General features: G+C 50.9%; 1 protein-coding gene across 1 annotated transcript in view; it reads right to left on the bottom strand.

The window, feature by feature from the left end:
- Positions 1–21,859, bottom strand: part of AK8 (adenylate kinase 8) — a 155,655-nt gene that overhangs the window by 132,077 nt on the left and 1,719 nt on the right. Inside the window, exons 2-4 of the mRNA XM_003935911.4 lie at positions 20,372–20,453; positions 12,437–12,486; positions 8,494–8,607 (exon numbers count right to left, since the gene is read on the bottom strand). Of these exons, the coding sequence (XP_003935960.2) occupies positions 8,494–8,607; positions 12,437–12,486; positions 20,372–20,453 (246 nt within the window). The remainder of the gene's footprint in view (positions 1–8,493; positions 8,608–12,436; positions 12,487–20,371; positions 20,454–21,859) is intronic.

The raw sequence follows: 21,859 nt of genomic DNA, 5'->3' as shown, positions 1-21,859 counted from the left end.
GTCAAAGGCTACAAATAAGGCCCCTGACCCCGCCCCCAGTGCTGGCTGTTAAATATTGACCAGCAGACCACCGCCCCAGCACCAAATGGTGTCAAGGATATCGGAAGCCCTGCTAACTGATGAACTAATGAAACTTCAAACCTCCTTAATTCATTCCAGTCGTGATGTTTGTTGAGCACATGCTATGTGCCAGGCACTGGGCCAAGCATTCCATTCTTCGCATTTTGTAACAACTCTGTGACACTGTTAGCCCTTTTCACAGAGGAAGAAGCTGAGCCTCAGAGAGGTGAAGCCACTTCCCCAGGGTGCTCCACACACTCCCTTCTCTGCAGAGGACTGGGGAGGGAGCAGCTCTTCTGAAGGGAGTCGCTGATGCCTGGCCTGTGCCCTTCCTGATATATACACCAGGGGCCAAAAATCTCCCCTATGCCACCCACATCTCTGAAAAGGACACGGGAAGTAAAAATACATTCCAATCAGGAAGATTCCTGCTGGGAGCAGGGGCTTTCTTACACAGAGCAGACTCAGCCTTGGCATCAGGGCTCACCCCCGACCTCTGCCCAGGGCAGGCTCTCTGCTCCTGGCGGCTGTGATCCAGCCAGCTGGGCAACCCCGGGCAACGCCTTGACCTCCTTAGACCTCACATACTTCACCAGTAGAAATCAGTATTGAGACTGCGGGTGTGGCTTTTAATTTTCCATACACTCCACTTACAGTAACACGGGCTCCCAAAGTTCCTTTGAGGAGTCGCCCTCTTGCCCTTCTGCCTGTACGGTCTGGGTATGTTCAACTCCATCCTCAGATCCACAAGAGGGCCCTGACTGGTCCAAGCCAATTTGCATATCCCACTCCTGGCCACTGTGATTGATTCAGACGCTACCTGGGACCCAGTCCCAGCCAATGAAAGTCAGGCCCAGGACATCAGTGCAGTCGTTAGCGGCATGAATCCCTGCTTTCCACCAGATCAGATGCTGAGAAAATGTAAGAGCGGGAGCTGCAGCAGCCACTTCGTGGGCATGAGGGGTGTGTAACGGAATGAAAACAGCACAAAGTGAAAGAATCAAGACTCAGCAGCAGAACGACTTTTCCAGGGATGTGGAATTGGAAGAAAACAAGCAGATAGCAAGAGAATGAGGGAGGGGGAACCTCTGCTGGGGAACTGGATGAATGTGTTTGTTTGAAAGTTATGGGGCCACCATGTTTCTACAAGGTAGACAGCCAAAGTCAAGACTGAAAGCAAGAGGGACAGAGAGAATGAATGAACGAATGAATGGTGCACAGTTCCTCTTTAAAGTCTCCTTTCTTGTTAAATAATGAATCATAAGTGTTCTAATAAACTCTTTGTTAAGCCCTATCCTATGTCGCTGTTAGACATGCCATGCTTACAGACACATAGTACATTCTATGTCCTTGTGCTTTAACCAAGATATCTGTGCTGGACGTGCTCACAGGCATGTCCCAGCTCTCCATTGCTTTCACCTGTTTAGAAAAGTTTTAAGTTGTTAGCCAGTTGGGTTTTAGTTTAAATTGTGAGGTCTGGCTCCAGCCAACAGAGATCAGACACGGCAGTAAGGACGACCCCACATGTATAAGGGATAAATATGTCTGTTTTCCTTTGTTCATTGTACTCTCATGACAAGATGGCTAGCGAGGGTACCTTCCTGCAGTCCAGGAAGTAAAAGTTGTGTTGCTGAAAGATCTTTTGTCTCCGTGCTAATTTTTCCTTGTGGCGTCAAACATCTGTTTCCAACAACAGAGAAAAAAGACCAGAGGGGCAAGAAGGAGGCGAGCTGGCATCCAGTCCCTGGCTCCAGCACCTGCTGAGATAGCCCTGTGTCTTTATCATATCCCCCCCACCCCCTCCTTTCTTCCCTAAGCCAGTGGTTCTCAACTTGATTGTGGAACAGAATGCTGGCAGAGCTTCTAAAACACAAATTGCTGGGCCCCACCCCAGGAGCTCTGATTCAGTAGCTCTGGGACAGAGCTGAGAATATGCATTTCTAGCAAGTTTTCAAGTGACGCAGATGCTGCTGGTCAGGGCGTCACACCTGGATAACCACTGGCATACGCCCACCCACACAGGGCCCCCAAGGTCTAGGGGAAGCTGCTAGAGAGCAAGGGTGTCTTTCCGCCAGTGCCTGTTCCCCCCAGGTCTCCAGGGGCGCTTCCCCAGGCTGGTAAGGGAGGGGGTGGGCAGGAAGCAGCCCTGTCCCTCCCCTCTGCATCGCCCCACCATCTCTTCCTCTCCCCTCCCAACCCCTTTCATCCTTTCCCAGCCCCTCAAGTCCTCTCCAGAACCCAGGCACAACCAGTTTCCATCCTAGGGCTGTTTTCCCAAGATTCCTCTGCTCTCTCTGCCAACGCCCATTCAGGAGGCAGCGTTCAAACAGGTACAGGATGCAGGGGAGGGTACCAGCCAGGATGCAGGGGGTGCCAGCCAGTCAAAGAGCACTGGCTGAAAGGCGGCCGGCCCCGGTGGAGCACAGCGCCCCCTGCGACCTGCGCGGCAGGGGACAGGCCGGCAGCTTTGAGCGAAGCTACTCCTGAGCGCCCCCCGCCGCTCCCCGCCACAGTGCTGTCTCCATGCCAGCTTTGATGTGTCACGTCAGCAGCAGGGCTTTCAGGGGCCGCTTGTTGAAGCCCTGCCAAACTGTCTTAGCAGAATCAGCCTCCCTCCTTGCAGAGCACTGTGATGCTCTCCTGCCCCAGCCCCCAAAGCCTGGTGTTTGGGGAGAATTAGGGAGAAGCTGACAGAGTACAGTGAGGCCGTTCCTGGCCACAGAGAAGGCTCAGCCCTGGCTCAGGCCCCTGGCCCCAGGTCTCCCTGCCTGGTGGCACCACAGCACCCAGCTGCTCCTGTGCTGCTTCCATGCACTTAAGGGCAAGACAGGCTGCATTTGCTGCAATTTGGATTTTTCTATCTTCCCCTTCCAGCACTCAGTGCTGGCCTGGGTGGCTTCCCGGGCCTGGGGGCAGACTTGCTGGTCTGCTAACCCTGCAAGGTGCTGCCCCTCCCTTGAAGGATACTCTGTTTTGCTGCTCCGAGGCAGCCAAGTGGGCAGGTGCCAACCCCGGCTCTGCCCCTAGGGCATCACTTGACTTCTCCCCAGTGGGCTCCCTCACACTGGGATGACGTGAGCCTGCCTCTACCTATCCCATCTCCAGGTCCCACTCTCAGGGACCCTAATGTCCCTGTGTCACCTTAGTGAGCGATGCCTGCTCAGAAGTTGTGGGCGTTTTGAGCTACGGTGTGAACTGGGGAAGTGGAGCAGTGAGTGGAACAGTTGGGATGCCCTGATCTGACCCCCAGACCTCCCTTCTCCAAAAATGGGCTCCTCCTGGTAGAGGAGGAAAACCCAGTAGTTGGACTTGAGCTCCCCTCAGAACTGACAGAGTATCCTTTAGAGACAACTCCCATTCCAAAGTTACCACTGCTGCTTGGAGCTGACAGAGCAGGTTACGAGACAGCAGGAACTTTCTCCTGGAGCCTGGGACGGGGAGACAAGAGGAGGGCAGGGAGAGAAGAAGAGGCTTCAAAGGAAGACAGTGGACCTCACAGTGCAGCACCAGATAGGCACACATGGAAGGAGGTGGCAGCAAGAGAAACCCTGGACTGGACAGAGCTCAGGGAACGTTCAAAGGAGCGACAGTGCCTGGTGCTCGGAGTTCCCGGGCTACAGTCACCTCTGCTACACCAAGCCTTCAGAAAAGGCCTGTTCCATGCCACCGCCTGGAGCAGTTGACTCAGGAAAGGGAGGCAGAGACTGAGGGCATTCCCACTTTGTCTCAGCTCAGCCTCCAGAAATGGGAGCAGCAAGGCCCACTGGAGATGGAGTGGCCAGAAGTGAGGGAGATAGCCAGCAGGACTCGGAAGCAGCATCTGTGAGCTATTTCCCAGAAATCCTCACAACTAATTGGAGGGGACTGTGTTTCTTGTGTGCACACAGAGGTGGATGAGGGCTCAAGTTCTTTTTTTTCTTTGACACAGGGTCTCACTCTGTCATCCAGGCTGGAGGGCAGTGGCTCCATCATGGCTCACTGCAGCCTCTATCTCCCAGCTCAACATCCCGGGTAGCTGGGACTATAGGCACCCACCACCATGCCCAGATAAATTTTTTTTTGCTTTTTTGTAGACAGAGAGAGAAAAAGAAAGATGGCAATCCTCCTACCTCAGGACTGGGCAGGGGAGCACATTTGGCTTTCTCTGGCTGGTTCTAGGTTGAAAGCAGGAACAAAAACTAGAGACACCGCCAGTTATTAATCAGGTCCTGGCCATTTGGCATAGATTGCTACAGGGGTTAGTTCAGCTTCCTGTACTATTGGAAGAGACAGCAGCCTTGACTTCCTGCAAGTCTGACACAGCAGGTGGCTTCTTGGGCTGCCTCGCATAGGTGACAGGCTGGACTCCTGGGCGGGCTGCTGCAGACTATGGGCAGAGTCCTAAGTTTATATGAGGTCTGGCCATTGTCCACACTGAATATTCAGTCTCAGTAGATAGGGACTAAAACATCTCTGGGGAAGGTCAAATGCTGTCTGGGTTTGCTTTCAAACAACCCAGGGACAGGGAACTAGGTGAGGGTGCGACACAAGCCTAGACCGCCGTGCGCTGACGTCTGTCGAAGCAGGGGTGGATCCATGGGGGTTCTCAGGCTACCCTCACAGCTTCTGTTAAAAACAAACAAAACTCCCCAGCCACTGTGGGCCCCCAGCATCCTGGGGCACAATCCCCATGGACTTCGTGATACTGCCCAATTCCAGGCCCTTCACACCTTGGAATGTCACAATGTGTCCTTTGGGAAGCCTCTGCTTAGCGTAACTGTGGGTTATGTGGGCCTCCAGGGAGCCCCCAAATCTTGCAGCCTGTACCCTCTTCCCAATCCAGAGCCAGTGCCTAGAACTTATTAGGTGCTCAGGACTAATGTAAATGAATGAGGAAATGAATTGAGTCAAACAAGCCACTGATTACTTGCTTTAATGAAGGTTTCCTGGCTCCCACACCTGAGCTTGTGCTGAGTTTTAAGGGACCATGTCTCCTCCCTGGCTGGAAGCTTCTGGGGTAAGGAGAAGAAACTCATCTTCCACTCTCCCACAGCATTGCAGAAAAGTACATGGCAAAAAGGCAGTTAGGAAGGATTTTGGAAACCATTTGGAAATGGCTAAGATGTAGCAACGTAAGAGAATTCTGCTTAGGAGGGCAAAAAGCCAAGACTCGCCAGAGAAAAGTATTTGAAGGTATCATGACTGCTTAGAAAAAGAGCCATAAAGACTCCAAATCAGCAGACAATTTAAACAGGACATTTAATGAGAGGGGCGGCCTGGCAGGCGCCGTCTGCAGAGGCCACGCAAGGCCGAGCCTGCCACGCACCCACTCGCTCTTCACAACATTTTACTCCTTGATGACGCCTGACATCCAGGCCTTTCACCTTCCCTCCATCAGAGTTTCTGAGCCAAGGACCCCAACAAGACACCCTTGAAAGCACTTCAGTGTGCTCTGAAATACGTTGATAATTAGCAAAATGAAACCCAGAAAGAATTTCCTTAAACTCCTTCCTCTCCGTTGAATTTTATAAACCTAATACAAACATTTTTGTCCTAGAAATAAGCCTTCCCCCAAAAAGCTTATCTTCTTTAGAAAATGAGATAACCACTTTCTTTCTAAAACCGTATTCCCAGCCCAAAAGGCTGGTGTCCCTGCAGGCTGAAACCACATACTCCAACTCCTGTAAGACGCAGGGCAGCTGGGGACTGACTTGCCCTGGGCGCAGCCACCTTGCTGAGCCAGGCTTTCCTTCTCTAGCAAGCTGTTGTCACAGGTAGACTTGGGGCTGGGGGGTCCGTCAAACTCATACCTCTCTCTCGCTTTTTTTTTTTTTTTTTGTTAAGACAGTCTTGTTTTGTCACCCAAGCTGGAGTACAGCGGCCTGATCTTGGCTCACCACAACTAGCCTCCTGGGTTTGAGCAATTCTCCTGCCTCAGCCTCCTAGGTAGCTGGGAATATAGGCACCTGCCACCATGCTCAGCTACTTTTTTTGTATTTTTGTAGAGATGGGGTTTCACCATGTTGGCTAGGCTGGTCTTGAACTCCTGATCTCAAGTGACCTGTCCGCCTCAGCCTCCCAAAGCGCTGGGATCACAGGTGTGAACCTCCATGCCCGGCCCATACTCATCTCTGAGAACTGCCATCCCCTGCAACCAGGAGTCTTCATGGCCTTGTCTGAGCTCTGTGGCCTCACTGAGTCCTCCCTGCACACCTTCAACAGAGCTGACTATGCCTGGAACAGCCAACCAGCTAGCCTGGGCAGATCCCCTTCCTGAGGATTTGGCTTTGAAGCTGCCTTTGTGGGTGGTCTCAACTGAGGACACAGGAGACAGAAATGGAGTGGTGCTCCCGAGTGGCTGCAGTATGAGAGAGACAGAAGAGAGGAGGAAGAGGAAACCACAGAGGATGCAGGTAACAGACGAAGTGCCCTGGGGAGGTGGAGAGGCTGAGGCCCTGGATTCCTGACTGCTGAGCCACGGAGCTGGCTCTCGCTTCCTCCATCCAGGTCACAGGAGTCCCGTGGCCCCCTCCCAATCCTCTTTCTGCCCCAGGCAGCCCGGGTGGATTCCTGCTACCTCAAGCCAAGGGCTGGCTATGAGAACTGCCCTGTCGGCCCTGGTGGTCAATGGGACCTGGAGACTCACCTCCAAGTTCTTGGAGGACAGTGGCCATATGGTTCACATATGGTGAAGACCTTGTCCAGAAGCCAGGTGTGGTGGCTCACACCTATAATCCCAGCACTTTGGGAGACCTAGGTGGGAAGATCCCTTGAGCCCAGGAGGCTAGCCTGGGCAACTTGACTCCACCCGTTTGCCCCATATCTACAAAATAATCAAAAAATTAGCCAGGCATAGTGGTATGCACCTGTAATCCCAGCTACTTGAGGAGGCTGAGGTGGGAGGAGCAACTGAACCCAGGACGAGACTGCAGTCAGCTGTGACTGCACCACTCTACTCCAGCCTGGGCAACAGAGGAAGACCTTGTCTCAAAAAAAGAAAAAAGAAAAAAGAAAAAAAGAAAGAAAAAAGGACTTGCCCATTGAATGAGGTTGAAGACAGGATCCAATCACTTCTCAGCTACAGTGCCCCCCTGCAGAGACCAGTGGGAGACCCCAAGTTCTCACCCAACTAGTGGTCGGTCACAGGGCAGACCTGAATTAAACATTATACAAAAGAAGTGCCTGCTTAGGGCACAGGGAAGGGGAACCCAAGTCCCGCCTCCACTCCTGTGGACCCTGCCCTAACTCCTTCGCTGCCACACTCCCCTTCTGGCCATTTTTTGGTCGTTACCTTTAACTGCCATGCTCAAGTTTAATCTGCAAGGTTGGGGGGAAAGTTTTCTGTGGCATGGTGAGGGACTGAAGTTTTAAAGTTTGGCCTGAAGGTGCCATCATGTGAGTTTCTGACTCACGGGGTCAAAGGGGGCCTGATGGTGGCCTTGCTTAGGCCTTGCTTAGCGCATTTGTAGGCCTGAATCAACAGGCCTTGGGATCACAAGGCCAGCAGGGAGGCCTGGAAAGCCTGCAGCATGCACTGAATGCTCAAGACAGAAGTGCTGGCCTCACTGTTCACAGTCATCCCGGCTCACAAACGAGAGAGAGCCCAGGTTCCAGGGAAGGAAGCCCCAAAGGGCAGATCCAAGCATCTGCTCCAAAGGAAACTATTCTTTTAATTTTCAATTTATTTAGAGACAGGGTCTCACTATGTTGCCCAGGCTGGCCTCAAACTCCTGGGCTCAAGCCATCCTCCCACCTCCGTCTCCCAAGCAGTAGGGACTACAGGCATGCACCACCATGTCCAGCCAGAGAGAATTTTGAAGAAATATTGTGAGTTTCTCTTTGAGAAGATGTTTTTCAAATATAGAGAGGGTGGTCTTTTAGAAACGGAACACCCATACCTCCTGCGATGCTCCCCTACATGCATGAGAGGGACAGAGTGAATGGGCACTGCCCAGACCAGAGGGTGGGCCCTGTGCAGCAGGGTGCCCAGGGTGATGGGAGGGAAACCCCTCTAACGTACAGAACATGGGGCTTTCCACTCTGGGGACAGCTGGACGGCTGCCCTTTCACCTGCTGGTGCAGCCCAGCTGGGCATCTCCTGGCATGGGCCACCAGGCTCAGCACTTGCCTCCGCCCCTTTACTCAGCTGACCCTAAGGAGAAAAGGAGCAAGCCTACCATTCCACCAGAGGCTTGGACAAAACTGCCTCCTTCACTCGACGTGTGATCCTTTCCCACCACAAAAGCTCACCTCGGTACCCAACGGGACGTGGGCCCAGTAAAGATTCATCTTCCTCCTTCCTTCACATCCTGCCTGTATCTCATTTTACCCCAGCATTTTCTTTTACTTAATCAAAAATGAAACGGGAACAAAGCAAGCAATGGCCGTGTGGCAGTGGGGCTGACGGTGGGCACTGCCGCTGTGTGCCTACCCCTGTCCCGAGGCCAGTCCTACCTTCCTTTGCAGATAAAGCCTCCTGGTGTCAGCAGCTATAGATGAAAATTCATTTAAGACCAGGCTCTCCAGAGTGAGGAGATTGCTGTTCAGATGTTTGCAGAGCCACATTGCCTGAGGAAAGGAAAGAAGAAAAGAGCATTTTAGTAAAAACAATAAATACACAAATGACTCCATTAAAATGCCAGCCAGGTCCTTCCCTTGTGTGCGGGAAAAGGTTGGCCATGGAGAAGCATAATTATTTCCAGCTGGAGGAAGGTCACCAAAGAAGGCCTAAGAGCCCTGCTCATAGCATGTCTTCTTCTCCCAGCACGGACTTAAATGAAGTGGGAAGACCTACAGGTGGGCTACATTTTAGCTGCCCTTGGCATGCTTTCCAAGCTCTGTGGACCATGAGTTTCATCTCAAGGAAGGTTTAGAATAGGAACTTTGAGGAAAGAACCTAAGGATGGGTAACAACCCACACTCAGTGTTCTTTTTTTTTTTCTTAAAGACTGGGAGATGGCATGTGCTATCAATGGGATGTTTAGTTCATTGATAATTAACTCTATAGTCTATAAGGAAAGAGTAATTTTTTTTTTTTTTTTTTTGAGTGAGAGTTTCCCTCTTGTTGCCCAGGCTGGAGTGCAGTGGCGCCATCTCTGCTCACTACAACCTCCACCTCCCGGGTTGAAGCGATTCTCTTGCCTCAGCCTTCCAAGTAGATGGGACTACAGGCACATGCCACCATGCCCGCTAATTTTTGGTATTTTTAGTACACACGGGTTTCACTGTGTTAATCAGGATGATCTCAGTTTCCTGATCTGGTGATCTGCCTGCCTTGGCCTCCCAAAGTGCTGGTATTACAGGCGTGAGCCACTGCGCCTGGCCAGGGAAAAATAAATTTTAAGAAAGAAGAATGCATTGAAACATTCTTGACACCAAAATTGTGCTGATAACCATTTCATCATTGATATGGTTCTGAAGGACCTTCTAGGGCCTGGGGCTGTGGTGAACCTTCATTCTTCCTGTTCCTGCTGCTGGGAAACCTCAGTGACAGTGCTGGGAGGGAGGGCTCTTTTTTGATCTTATCAGATCTGTGTGTCTCCGAAGGCACTCAGGAGTGGCGATAGCAATTCACCAAAAGGCTTGTTGCTGAAACACCAGCTGCCAGGGCCTGACCTTGACAGGGAGGACAAACTCGATCGCTTCAGCCATGCTGGGACTTGCTGAAAGCAAGTCTCTTGTGCTCTGAATCTGCTCAGCCCAGCAGATTCCTACCAGTGACCAGAGAAGAGCTAGGACAGGGAACGAAGCACAGACGGCCCCAGAATTCAAATGTCAAAGACAAAACAAGAGGCTCCACTGAGTAACCAGACTCTTCCAGAAAAACGAGTTCAACGAGCTTCTCTGTCTAAATGCAGAATCTGTCATCCTCACTCCCACTGTCAGAATTACCTGGGGAGTGTGTTCTAACTACTAGTTTTTATGGGCTTTGCTCCAGGAGATTCTGATGATGTGGTCCATAGGGCACTCCAGAAACCTGCATTTTTCATAGCACCCTGGAAATGCTAATGATCAGCAGGTCTGGGAGTCCCTGGCTTCGAATTGTGAGCAGCAAAATGGTTGGACGCAGGTGGGTTGACTGCAGAAAGGCATGAATCCTAAAGCCTGATATTGAGAAATCAAATAGAAAAACTGTGGCCCAACATAAGGATGAGCAATGGACAGATGGACAGGTAAGCAGAACAGCTATGCTAACTCCAAAAGCATAGCAGAAGCAGGTCAGTTTGTACAAGGATCAGTCATTTTAACTCCTTTTCAGAAGAAGGCAAGGTGCCAGTTAAGCGGGAGAACAGCCTGCCCCATCCCATCCATGACACATGCTCACAGTGATGACCCAGTCACGGAGGAAGGGTTCACTGATGTTTACCAACCAAGCTTTTAAAAGGTAAAAAGGGACTGGATGTGGTGCCTCACACCTGTCACCCCAACAATTTGGGAGGCCAACATGGGACCACAAGGTCAAGAAATCAAGACCATCCTGGCCAACATGGTGAAACTCCGTCTCTACTAAAAATACAAAAATTAGCTGGGCATGGTGGTGTGTGCCTGTAGTCTCGGCTACTCAGGAGGCTGAGGCAGGAGAATCGCTTGAACCTGGGAGGCGGAGGTTGCAGTAAGCAGAGATAGCGCCACTGCACTCCATCCTGGTGACAGAGTGAGACTCCATCTCAAACAAAAATAAAAAATAAAAGATGCCGGACGCGGTGGCTCAAGCCTGTAATCCCAGCACTTTGGGAGGCTGAGGCGGGTGGATCACGAGGTCAAGAGATCGAGACCATCCTGGTCAACATGGTGAAACCCCGTCTCTACTAAAAATACAAAACATTAGCTGGGCATGGTGGCGCGTGCCTGTAATCCCAGCTACTCAGGAGGCTGAGACAGGAGAATTGCCTGAACCCAGGAGGTGGAGGTTGTGGTGAGCCAAGATTGCGCCATTGCACTCCAGCCTGGGTAACAAGAGCAAAACTCCATCTCAAAAAAACATAAAAAATAAAAAATAAAAAAATAAAAAAATAAAAAATAAAAGGTAAAAAGGGTCCCATCTCGGACAAATAAAATGTTTACACGTTTCTGGCACTTTAAAATGGACCTTAGGCCAGGCATGGTTCCTCACACCTGTAATCCTAGCTCTTGGGGAGGCTGAGGTGGGCGAATCACCTGAGGTCAGGAGTTCAAGACCAGCCTGGACAACATGGTGAAACCCCATCTCTACTAAAAATACAAAAATTAGCTGGGTGTGGTGGTACATGCCTGTAGTCCCAGCTACTCAGGAGGCTGAAGCACAAGAATTGCTTGAACCCAGGAGGCGGAGGTTGCAGTGAGCCCAGAATGCACCAAAATGCACTCCAGCCTGGGCAACAGAGTGAGACTCTGAAAAAAAAAAAAGACCTTAAAGATCAAAGCCACAGATGAATGAAGCACACACCACCAGTTTCTGGACAGTGAATGCCTTTAGGGAGGGAGAGATGAAAAAGGGTGGGAGAGGTGGACCCAAGTATTTGCTGTATCTTCAAAGATATGTTTTCTTCAAAATGGGGAGAGAATAAACAAAGCAAACATGATGACATGTTAAATTTGCATACAACCTGGGAGTTGAGTACATGAATATCGATGATATTGTTTGCTGTGCTTTTCTGATTCTTTTAAATATTTCACAATTAAAATGTTCAGAGTGAATTGTAGGATTCCAAGTCAGTCTGTGAAATGTGTATACTGTTGGACCCAGCATTTCTACTTCCGGAAATTTATCCTAAGGATATCGCACAGGGTGTGCAAGGATAGTGTATATGCAGGTAAGAAAAGGCTGGCCGGGCGCGGTGGCTCAAGCCTGTAATCCCAGCACTTTGCGAGGCCGAGGCGGGTGGATCAGGAGGTCAAGAGATCGAGACCAACCTGGTCAACATAGTGAAACCCTGTCTCTAAAAAATACAAAAAATTAGCTGGGCATGGTGGTGCGTGCCTGTAGTCCCAGCTACTCAGGAGGCTGAGGCAGGAGAATTGCCTGAACCCAGGAGGCGGAGGTTGCGGTGAGCCGAGATTGCGCCATTGCACTCCAGCCTGGGTAACGAGTGAAACTCCGTCTCAAAAAAAAAAAAAAAAAAAAAAAAGAAAAGAAAAGAAAAGAAAAAAGAAAAAGCTCTGGGAAGTATACCCAAGCGTGTTAAGGGAATGCGTATCTCTGGATGGTCAGGGAATTATATTTTTGGTCTTTCGTAGTTTCTAGGTTTTCTGCTATGACTACACACTACCTTTTGTAATAAGAAGAAAATAAGAAGGAGGAGAAGGAAAAGAAGAAAAGCTCAGTTATGCTGCAAATTCACGGAGGTGCAGTCTCGTTCCAGCTCTGGAGGATAAATGAGATACTACAGTATTACAACACTTAATATGATACACTTACTATGGTTGTTTTCCCCGAGGCGGGCGGACCTAATATTACAATCCTCGGCACTGTGGAATAAAAAGATTTGAATGTCACCACTCAACATGACAAGCAGCCTTCCACATCTGCAGTACTCGGGGTGTACTTATTTCTTTCCTCCCCAGATTTCATTTCCTGCCAGTGACATGGCCATTTGTAACCCAGCAGCTCAGAGGCGCTCTTGCCACAGAACATATTCTCTGTGTTTAGAGAGCTTAGTGATCACCAAGATGGTTTATTCTTCTACCTCCAAGGGGACATGGACACGGTAACTTGTTTACCAAGCTCATAAATATCAAGAGCAATTGGGATTTCAAACACCGTAAAGCATTTTAAACAAGGACTTTGTCTCAGGGAGGCTCTCTCCAATAAAGCTGTAATTTATGTAAATCGACCTTAGAAGCTTTTTTTTTTTTTTTTTTTTTTTTATGTCTATGCCTTTTTATTTAGCAAATTGTATTCCCCATGATTTTACAGAGGGAAGTAATGGGAAAAGCCTGGAGTGTATGGGCCAGATTTATAAAACCCGAGAAAGGAACATTTCTTGGGTTTTATAAACAGACAGACATTTCTATGCAAATGGAAGACAACGGCAGCATGTTTGATTTTAGTCTTGGCTGGTTTTGGTCCCACAGAATTCTTAACCCAGGCTACTGACAAGAGTGGGATGTGAACCAAGAGCTCCTGGACCTGTGACCCAGCATCTGGGCTCACCCGGCAGGTGAAGCTCTGGGGGCAGGCCCAGGCCCTGGCCATCGTGAAAGCTGGAAAGGCATTTTCAGCTTCTGGCGGGGGAGAGCCAGGGCAGAGATTCAGTGGCCCTTTCTCTGTTCAAAGCCTGTAAGCTGGGGCAAAGCCTTCCAGAGCCCTCTCCGTAGATGAGAGAAGCCGCTGTGGGCGGAAGTACTGCTTGCAGGACAAGTCTGGGAACGAGCAGACTTTGAGGCCAGTGGTCAGGTGAGAGGATGAGGTGAGATGGAGCTACAGTGGCTGTTGGTGACTCGAGAAGAGATGACCAGCATGGCGAGAAGGGTGCCGGAAGGCATCACACTTGGGTCAAAATGAAGGGAACAGCAGTGGGGTCTGCACAGACGCACCCACACTGCCTGCGTGCTGAACACCATCTTGATTGTGCCAGCTCTCCCTCCTTGTAGGGAGCTGGTAACATTGGCCTGGCCCCTGACCCAAGGGGACAGATGAACAGATATCCACTGCAACTCACATGAGCCTCTAACGTCTGCATGAGAGCCCCTTCTGGCCAGGCTTCTGGGAGGGAATCTTGTCTCAGCAGAGGAGGGAGGTGCATGGCCTTCTAGTTTGGAGGCAGACACAGAAAAGGAGGTGGACAGTGTCCTTTTGGCCAGTAACTTAATGGTTAGCACATCTATACCCAGCAGCTGCTTGGGTTTAAATAGACCTTTGTCCAAATTCATGGTACCTTCTCATTTTTGGAGGAAGTCAAGGTAACTCACTGAACGATCCTCTCCCCTGGCCTCAGAAGCTGTGGACCTTCTTATTCTCCCTGTGGATGTTCCCTCCACGTTCCTGCCTTGCCACCTGGCATTTCCCATCAGGAACGTCCTCCCTCCCCAGCCTCTGGCACCCCCAGCCTCCCACTCCGTCTCCCTCCCTGAGTTGCTTGTTCTTGCTCCCTGTGGTGGCCCGTGATCAAGTGGCAGGCTGCTGCAGCCTTCCACGCTGGTGAATGTCAGCATGCTGCTGAGAAACAGGAGGAGTCGCTGTCCCCATAGGAAGAGAAGTTCCCAAGGGCAGAGATGGAGTCTCATCCTCCTGGATCACCTCATGGCAACTGGAACTGTGAGGAGCCATACACAGTGTGCTTCAGGACCACCTCCTTGGCTGTCCCCATCTTGTTCTATGATCACTGAGTGTTTGTCACCTTTATCACCCCCATTACTATGGTCTTAAAAAGGGCCCCCTCTGCCAGTCAGCATGTTTGGGTACAAGTGCAGGAACTGGATAAGTCAAGAAGAGAAGGGGGGTTGATTGCTCACTACTGCAATCCCAGCAGTTTGGGAGACTGAGATGGGCAGATCACTTGATGTCAGGAGTTCGAGACCAGTCTGGCCAAGATGGTGAAACCCTGTCTCTACTGAAAATACAAAAAATTAGACAGGCATGGTGGCACATGCCTGTAATCCCAGCTACTTGGGAGGCTGAGGCAGGAGAATCACTTGAACCCAGAAGGTAGAGGTTGCAGTGAGCTGAGATCACACCACTGCACTCCAGCCTGGGTGACAGAGCGAGACTTCGTCTCAAAATATCTATATCGATTGATCAGTCGGCCAATAGATAGGTAGACAGATAGATATAAAAACCAGCATGGCTCACAGAGTCCTGCACAGGCCGGGGAGCCAGGCCCTCAGAGATAGTCCACAGGAATAACACCCTGAGCAAGGCCGCCAGATGGGCTGGGGAGACACCAGACAGTGCAGCCCATGCCCATGATGCCACTGACACATGTGGGCATGGTGCTGCCATCAACCATGCTGCCCTTCCCCCCAGGAACCAGGCCCTACAGAGCTGCCACGAAGTGGCTCTGGGACCTGCTCGTGATTCCGAGTCTAGCAGGTGAAGCTCTGGTGGCAGGCTCGGGCCCTGACTGTTATGGAAGCTGGGAAGGTGTTTTTAGCTTCTGGGGTGGGAGACAGGGTGGGCATTCAGCAGCCTATTCTCTGTTCTAGGGCTGTGGCCAGGGCAAGGCCTTCCAGGGCTCTCCCCGTAGGTGAGAAAAGCCACTCTTGGAAACTGTAGGAAGCACTGCTTGCAGGACAAGTCTGGAAACAAGGTGGCTTTGAGGACACGTTGTCAGGTGAGAGAATGAGGTGAGATGGGGGCCAGGGTGCCTTGGGAGATTTGTGGGGAGGAGTGGCAGGAAGGGTGTTCAGGGTGGAGGAGCCTTGGCCCATGAGGCAGAGGGCTCACCCGGACCACAGGGAGAGCGCCTGCTTGGCCAAAGTCGGATGAGGGAGCAGTGGGGAACCTGGGTCTGCTCATGCAGCACCACCTGCTGTCTCTCCAGGGCTCTGACCACAGGCCCTGCTGAAGCTCCTCCAAACACAGACAAGACCCAACGGGGCTCAGTAGGCACAGAGCCTGAGGGGCAGGGAGATGCAGCTTGGCAATGGCCTTGGGGAATGAACCTGACTCCTGACTCACGCATTTGCCTGAGAGTTGCTGGGCTGGGGGCTGCAGGGAAACCCTCCCCTTCCAGGTTCCTGTAAGTGGCACCCAAATGGTACACATCTACGAACATACTTTAAAAGGGAACATCCACGGCCTTTCTCCCCACCTAATTTCTCCCACACATTTATGTGATTAATTTCAGTTTCTTAAAATCTAACACCTTGAAACTCCAGCCCTGCTCATGAGTAATTATTTATAAACAGTGTCATAAAAGGCTGCTTGACTGCCAAGAGTAATCAACTTCTTCCAACCACTTCAAAGGAAATCAAAAAACCTTTCCATCCACAGATCCTTTTGAGGTTTAACTAGGAGCATGATTTAAAATTCACAAGAAAACCCTTAGGTATTGGAGCTCTAATACACGCCTTTCTTGGACAAACGTTTGATAAAAAACGAAACATACCATTATATACACCATCGCCTGCTTTAATATTGCCCAGGGCTACTGTAAATGCTCACTTTGTACTAAATCTGCTTTTCTGGCGGCGAAGGGGCTGCCAGCCCCTGTGCCCGGCTCCCTCTGCTCTCTCATGTGCTCACTCACCACCATGAGTCTGGGGCCTCCTCTCCCTCTACACCAGTCACCAGCCACATCACGGCATGTGGCAGTTAATCCCAGGCCCAGCAAGAGGAAGGGGTGAGGTCCTGCCTACAGTTAGCAGACGCTGCTGTGTGGCTGGAAGGGGGCAGGATGACCTGACACACCAGCCCAGAGGAACAAAAACACACACTGGACGTCATGGGTCTCTCCAAGCCTCCCGCACTCTTCTAGGACACATGAGGATTGGGCTCAGCTGATTCCAGGCTTCTCCCCACTCCTAGACGAGTCGCCAAGGCAGGGTAGTCTCCCCTCCTCCTTCCCATTTCTGCTCCACTTGTCTGCAGAGGCTTGGGAAAAGGGAGAGAAACCCATGGGTGTCCCTCTCTTCTTTCCATTTCAGTGGTTGGAACTTAAGCCAAAGGACAGAATGTTCCAACATCCACAAAAGCCACCAGCTGAGGGCCTGCAGTGGAGTACAGGGCTGTGGGGAACAAACGAACTCCCCAGAACAGTGGTTCCTGGGACCCAGTGACTCTACTCCCCGAGAGCATCTGGGCCAAGATCTTGACTCAGCTATTCGGGAGGACAGACAGGAGGCTGGCCCCCAGCTAGAGACAGCACGAGGCAGGTTTGGATCCTTCATCCCTGCTCCAGAGCAATGGAGCAGGTGAAATGCAGAGAAAGGAGCAAGGGCTCCATGGAGGGATGTGGGGAGCGGCACAGGCCAAATCCTGGGGCCAAGAGAGCCCAGGTGCCGCTTGTGGGAGGCTGTGAGCAGCAGGCCAAATCCTGGGGCCAAGAGAACCCAGGTGCCGCTTGTGGAAGGCTCAAGTCCTGATGATTCAGGTCCAGCCCGTGGACAGCACGAGGCGGCACGGGGCTGGTAGCGGCACGAGGCACACCAGGCCGGAATTTTCCAACTGCAAGCTTCCTTTGCCCCGCCTCCCTGCCTGGCCTATTTAAGCTGTGAGCTCAGCAACAATAAACGAGACTTGATCAGACTCCTCTCTTGTCTCCATTTCTCGCGTCTCCTGCCCATCCATCCCCACTCTCTCCCTTCGGGACCCTGTTGTCGTCAGGTCGGGACAGAGGGAGCCTCTGGGAAGCCCAAGACCTGTGGGTGAAGGGAAAGGGGCGCTGAGAAGAGTGGGAAGAAGAGATGAAGGGACGGAGGCGGGAGCGGGGGTGGCTGTCCAGCCGACACCAACTACACTGCATCCAAACCAGAAAGATGATGTTTAAACTTCAAAACCCTGATGAAGTGGATAGTTTGACACTGAAATTAAAGCTGCACACACAGGGGCAAGATCAAAACATAAAGAGATGATTGAATCTGCTCAAATTTCTTGAGATTCAAGCCTTTTGAATTTCTAGGCTGGGGAACTAGGTAAGCCTTGATGTTAGTGGTTTAAGGACATAGACGGCAGGGCACAGTGGCCCATGCCTGTAATCCCAGTGCTTTGGGAGGCCAAGGCAAGAGGATCACTTGAGCTTAGGAGCACAGACCAGCCTTGGCAACACAGTGAAACCCCATCTCTGTAAAAATATTTTAAAAATTAGCCAGTGCAATAGCATGCACCTGTAGTCCCAGCTACTCAGAAGGCTGAGGCGGGAGGATCGCTTGAGCCCAGGAGGTCAAGCTGTAGTAAGCTATAATTACCCCACTGTACTCCAGCCTGAGCAACAGAGTGAGACCCTGTCTCTAAAAAGAGAGAGAGAGAGAGAGAAGAAAAAAAGAAGAGCACAGGGCACGCCCCAAGTAGGATTTTCAAAGAGTAGGAAGTGTCAGTGCAACCTAATTTATGAGAGTTCAAGTGGTTACATTATTATCAGGCACATTTTTTTTTTTTAGAACGTTTCATTATGTTGCCCAGGGTGGAGTGCAATGGTATTCAAGGTGCAGTCGTGGCACTGTGGTCTCGAACTCCTGGCCTCAAGCGATCCTCCTGTCTCAGCCTACCAAGTAGCTGGAGCTACAGGTGCACCACCACACCCAGCTTTCAAGCACAATTTTTTTTTTTTTTTTTTTGAGACAGTCTCACTCTGTCACCCAGGCTGGGGTGCAATGGCAAGATCTTGACTCACGGCAACCTCCACTTCACAAATTCAAGCGATTCTCCTGCCTCAGTCTCCTGAGTAGCTGAGATTACAGGCATGTGCCACCGCGCCCAGCTAATTTCTGTATTTTTAGTAGAGATGGGGTTTTACCATGTTGGCCCGGCTGGCAAGCACAGTTTTTAATTTAGATAAATCTATCAAGCTTTTCACTAGTGGAAACTCAACATCGCATCCCTGGAAGCCCCCTGACCATGCGTGCATCAGGGATGTCCCATTCCTTCAGCCACCACTGACCAGACCAGAGCTTCACGGCTTCCCTCTGGGTTAACCAAACACATCCGTTTTACAAATGAGTAAAGTGAGGTCAAAGAGCAACCGTCTCTCATGGTCTCTATATTTTAAGATGAGTGAGCTGAAGGGTCCCTGGCAGTGGCAGGGGTAGGGCGGCAGGAGAGGCCTGCGCTGTGCCGTGAGGTTGATTTTCAGTCTTCCTTTGATTTACTTCAGCTGTGGTTTGGCCCTTTTTTTCACTTTTATTTTGTGTTTCCTTTTGCTTTGCTTTCCCTTTGCTGTCCATCCTTTCTCTGGTGGTGGCACTGTAAGATAGTTGCGTGGAGGCAGGGATGCTGTCCACAGCCCCGGAATAACACCCAAGCCTCCGTGGGGGTGAGGGGAGTATGGGAACTTCTTCCTTGGCAAACGGAGTCAGTGAGGCCTGGGGGCGAGCCTAAGTCTGCAGCAGTAAGGAACACTCAGGAGGGCAGGGTGGCTTTAACAGCCACCCTAAGAGCAGGTGAATCTGGAGAGGCAGAACCTCCCACCTGTGCCGTATAATAAACAGCCAACCAGAGAAAGGAGGTCTCTAAGAGTCGCTGCAGGACAGAATAAACTGCACTAGGAAGGTGGGGTTGGGGAGATGGAAAATCAGACACCGGGAAGGGGGTTCCCAGGCCACCCCAGCACCGCTCCACCCCTGCCTGGGCACCAGGACTCTCAGTCAACATCTGCTGAACGAGGGAATGCCCAGTGAATCAGCCATTTGTGCCTAACTAGGGGCTCAGAAAAGGGTCTCTTTGTGGCCCCTTTGTAAGGTCTCTCTTTGAATCTGCCCACCTAGTTCCATGCAGTGGCATCGGGACCTAAGATTCCATCACTCTGCTGCTCTGCAGCCAGGCCGGGATGTGTCAGGACCCCCATGCAGGGCACGAGGAAAAGGCTTGGAACCTCCTCTCTCACCTGTTTCTCTCTTTCCTTCCCTCCTTCCCTCCCTCCCTCCTTTCTTTCTTCTTTCTCTCTCTCTCTCTCTTTCTTTCTTCCTAGCGTCATTTCTCACCTTGGGCCTTCTGAACCTCTGCACTGGGCATCTCAGGCCTCTGTCTTCAGCTGTACCAAGTGCTAATTTCACTGGTAAGCTGTAGCTCCTTCAAAGCAGCTAATGCTCCAATGAAAGAAACATAAAAGCTCCAAGACATCAGTCCTCCCCAACAGCTCACAGTGGACAGGACTGATCCTCTCTTGGCAAATCGACTGTGGAGTGGCATGGAGTGGAGCGGAGGGACCTTCTTTGTGTGAACGCCTCCCTCCTCCCCGGTTCTGTGCTCTGGCCTTGGGTCTGGCTGAGCTGCACTGGTCGATTGCAAAAGTTTGGGAAGCGCGGAATCTCATTAACAGGTGCCAATGATGAGACCGTCGGAAAAGCCCAAGTGCTTGCTTGTCTAGGTAGACCAGAAACCAAACTTACACCTGACAAGTGGAGTGATGAGAGAGCTGAAACCTAACGTGACATCAGCCAGGGCAAGCGAAAGCATTAATAATTGATTCCATAGGCCATTCTGGGGTTTCCATTTTAATAACTTGGCAAGAAAATTTTTACAAGTTGGGCTCCAAAAGAAACTAAGGCATTTTTCAATTAACTGCCACCTCAAGTTGTTGAGACCCCTCCCTTCTGACCTCCCTTCAGACGCAGGTACGACAGAATGGTGCTCAGCTATTCTCAGGGTGGGGTAGGGTCCCTGAAGAGGAGGAGGAGGAGGAGGCAGAGGAGTCGAGGAAGAAGGGGAAGGAGGAGGAGGGAAGGGGAAGATGGGGAGAGGAAGCCCAGTACTCACCATTGTCGTCTCTATGCAAGTGCTGGATCATGAAGGGGATAGGGTCCTCAGGCTGGTGGATCAGAAGTTGCTCCAGCATGTTCTGTAGGTACAGGGCAGACACCCAGGTTATTACCACCTGCAGGGACACCTGGTCACCATAGATACTAGCTGTGGGGCCTGCTTTCTCCACTGCACCCCACCAAACATGCCTTTGGCCTGGGACCCATTTCCTTCCAAACTGGCATCTGCTTGGGTCCTCATGAACAGAGGCATGAGTGGGGCCATGTGGTGCTGCTGGGGAGCACCTAGAGGGAGGCTTTTAGAAGTGGAGGAGCCTCGCCCCGATTCAGAGTAGGCAGTCCCAAGGCCCTCTCCCCTGGGGCCCTTTGGGCTTCCCAGATGAGCCTTCTCCAAGTTCTCAAGCATCACTGTTCCCCTCAGAGCCTTAGCGGATGAAGCTTCTTCCTCATTTTCATCCTGGCTAATTTCTGCTCAGTCTCAGATCTCAATGGGAACATACCTTCTTGAGTATGTGCACTAGGTAAATATGTCAGATGCTCCTGTACCCGCCTGCAGGCATCGCCGTGTTCCATGCCTCACCCTGCCCCTACTCCCCAAGCCATCATTCTCCCAGCAGGCCATGGGTTCTGTGGGCCTCCCTGTCTACCTAGAGCCCTCCTGGCACCATAATGCCTGACAGTCATAGCAGATGCCCAGTGCAGATGTTTGTTGGGGAACAGGACCATCACCACTACCTGTGTCCCTCCAGAATGGAATGGAATATTATCAGCCAGATTTCTAAACAGTCCTGGGATATTCTGGCCATTTCATCCAATCAGGCAAACATATCAAGGGTAAGTGGCCTCTGGGGTTGCAGAACCCTAGGCACAGAAAAGAGAGGGAGCTGACGTCGCAATAAGGAGTATCCTTCAGCCCCAGGGGCAAGGGGGGAAAGGGGCTCCAGCCCTCTGGGAGTGAAGGGAGCGTGGGGCAAGAAAAACAGTACCGAGTCATGAGAAGTCTTGGTTCCAGCCCCACTGTGTCTCATCAGCAAGTCCCTTCCCTTCTCTGGGCCTCAGCTTCTCTACCTGTTCAGTAGCACAGCTGGAGTGAATTCATGTTTGTGTATCACTGGTGCGATGGAATGAGATGATTTTTAGATGGTTTACACATAAATATTTTAAATTTCATGTTTAAATCATCATGTATTTAATGTGTATTGGAAAACTAAGTACATCAAATACATAATTTCAAGGATAGCACTTAGGAGGAGGCAAAAGCAGCTATTTAATTTTTTAAAAGTTGAGTTGATTTCAACAAGTGATTAGTTCAAATGGAAATGTAGTAGTGGTTATGTGAATCTGTACATGTGATGAATGCACAGAACTGTAAGCACAACAAAAACATCAATGCAGGCAAAGAAGGAGGAAATCCAAGTCAGGCCTACAGCCCAGGAATCCTACTGTACCGATGCCAGTTTCCTGGTTTTCACATGTGCTATAGTTA

Source organism: Saimiri boliviensis, chromosome 2, assembly GCF_048565385.1.
Source record: "Saimiri boliviensis isolate mSaiBol1 chromosome 2, mSaiBol1.pri, whole genome shotgun sequence".
Lineage (NCBI taxonomy): Eukaryota > Metazoa > Chordata > Mammalia > Primates > Cebidae > Saimiri > Saimiri boliviensis.
The sequence above is the reverse complement of the archived record's forward strand: the minus strand, read 5'-3'. Positions and strand labels throughout refer to the sequence as shown.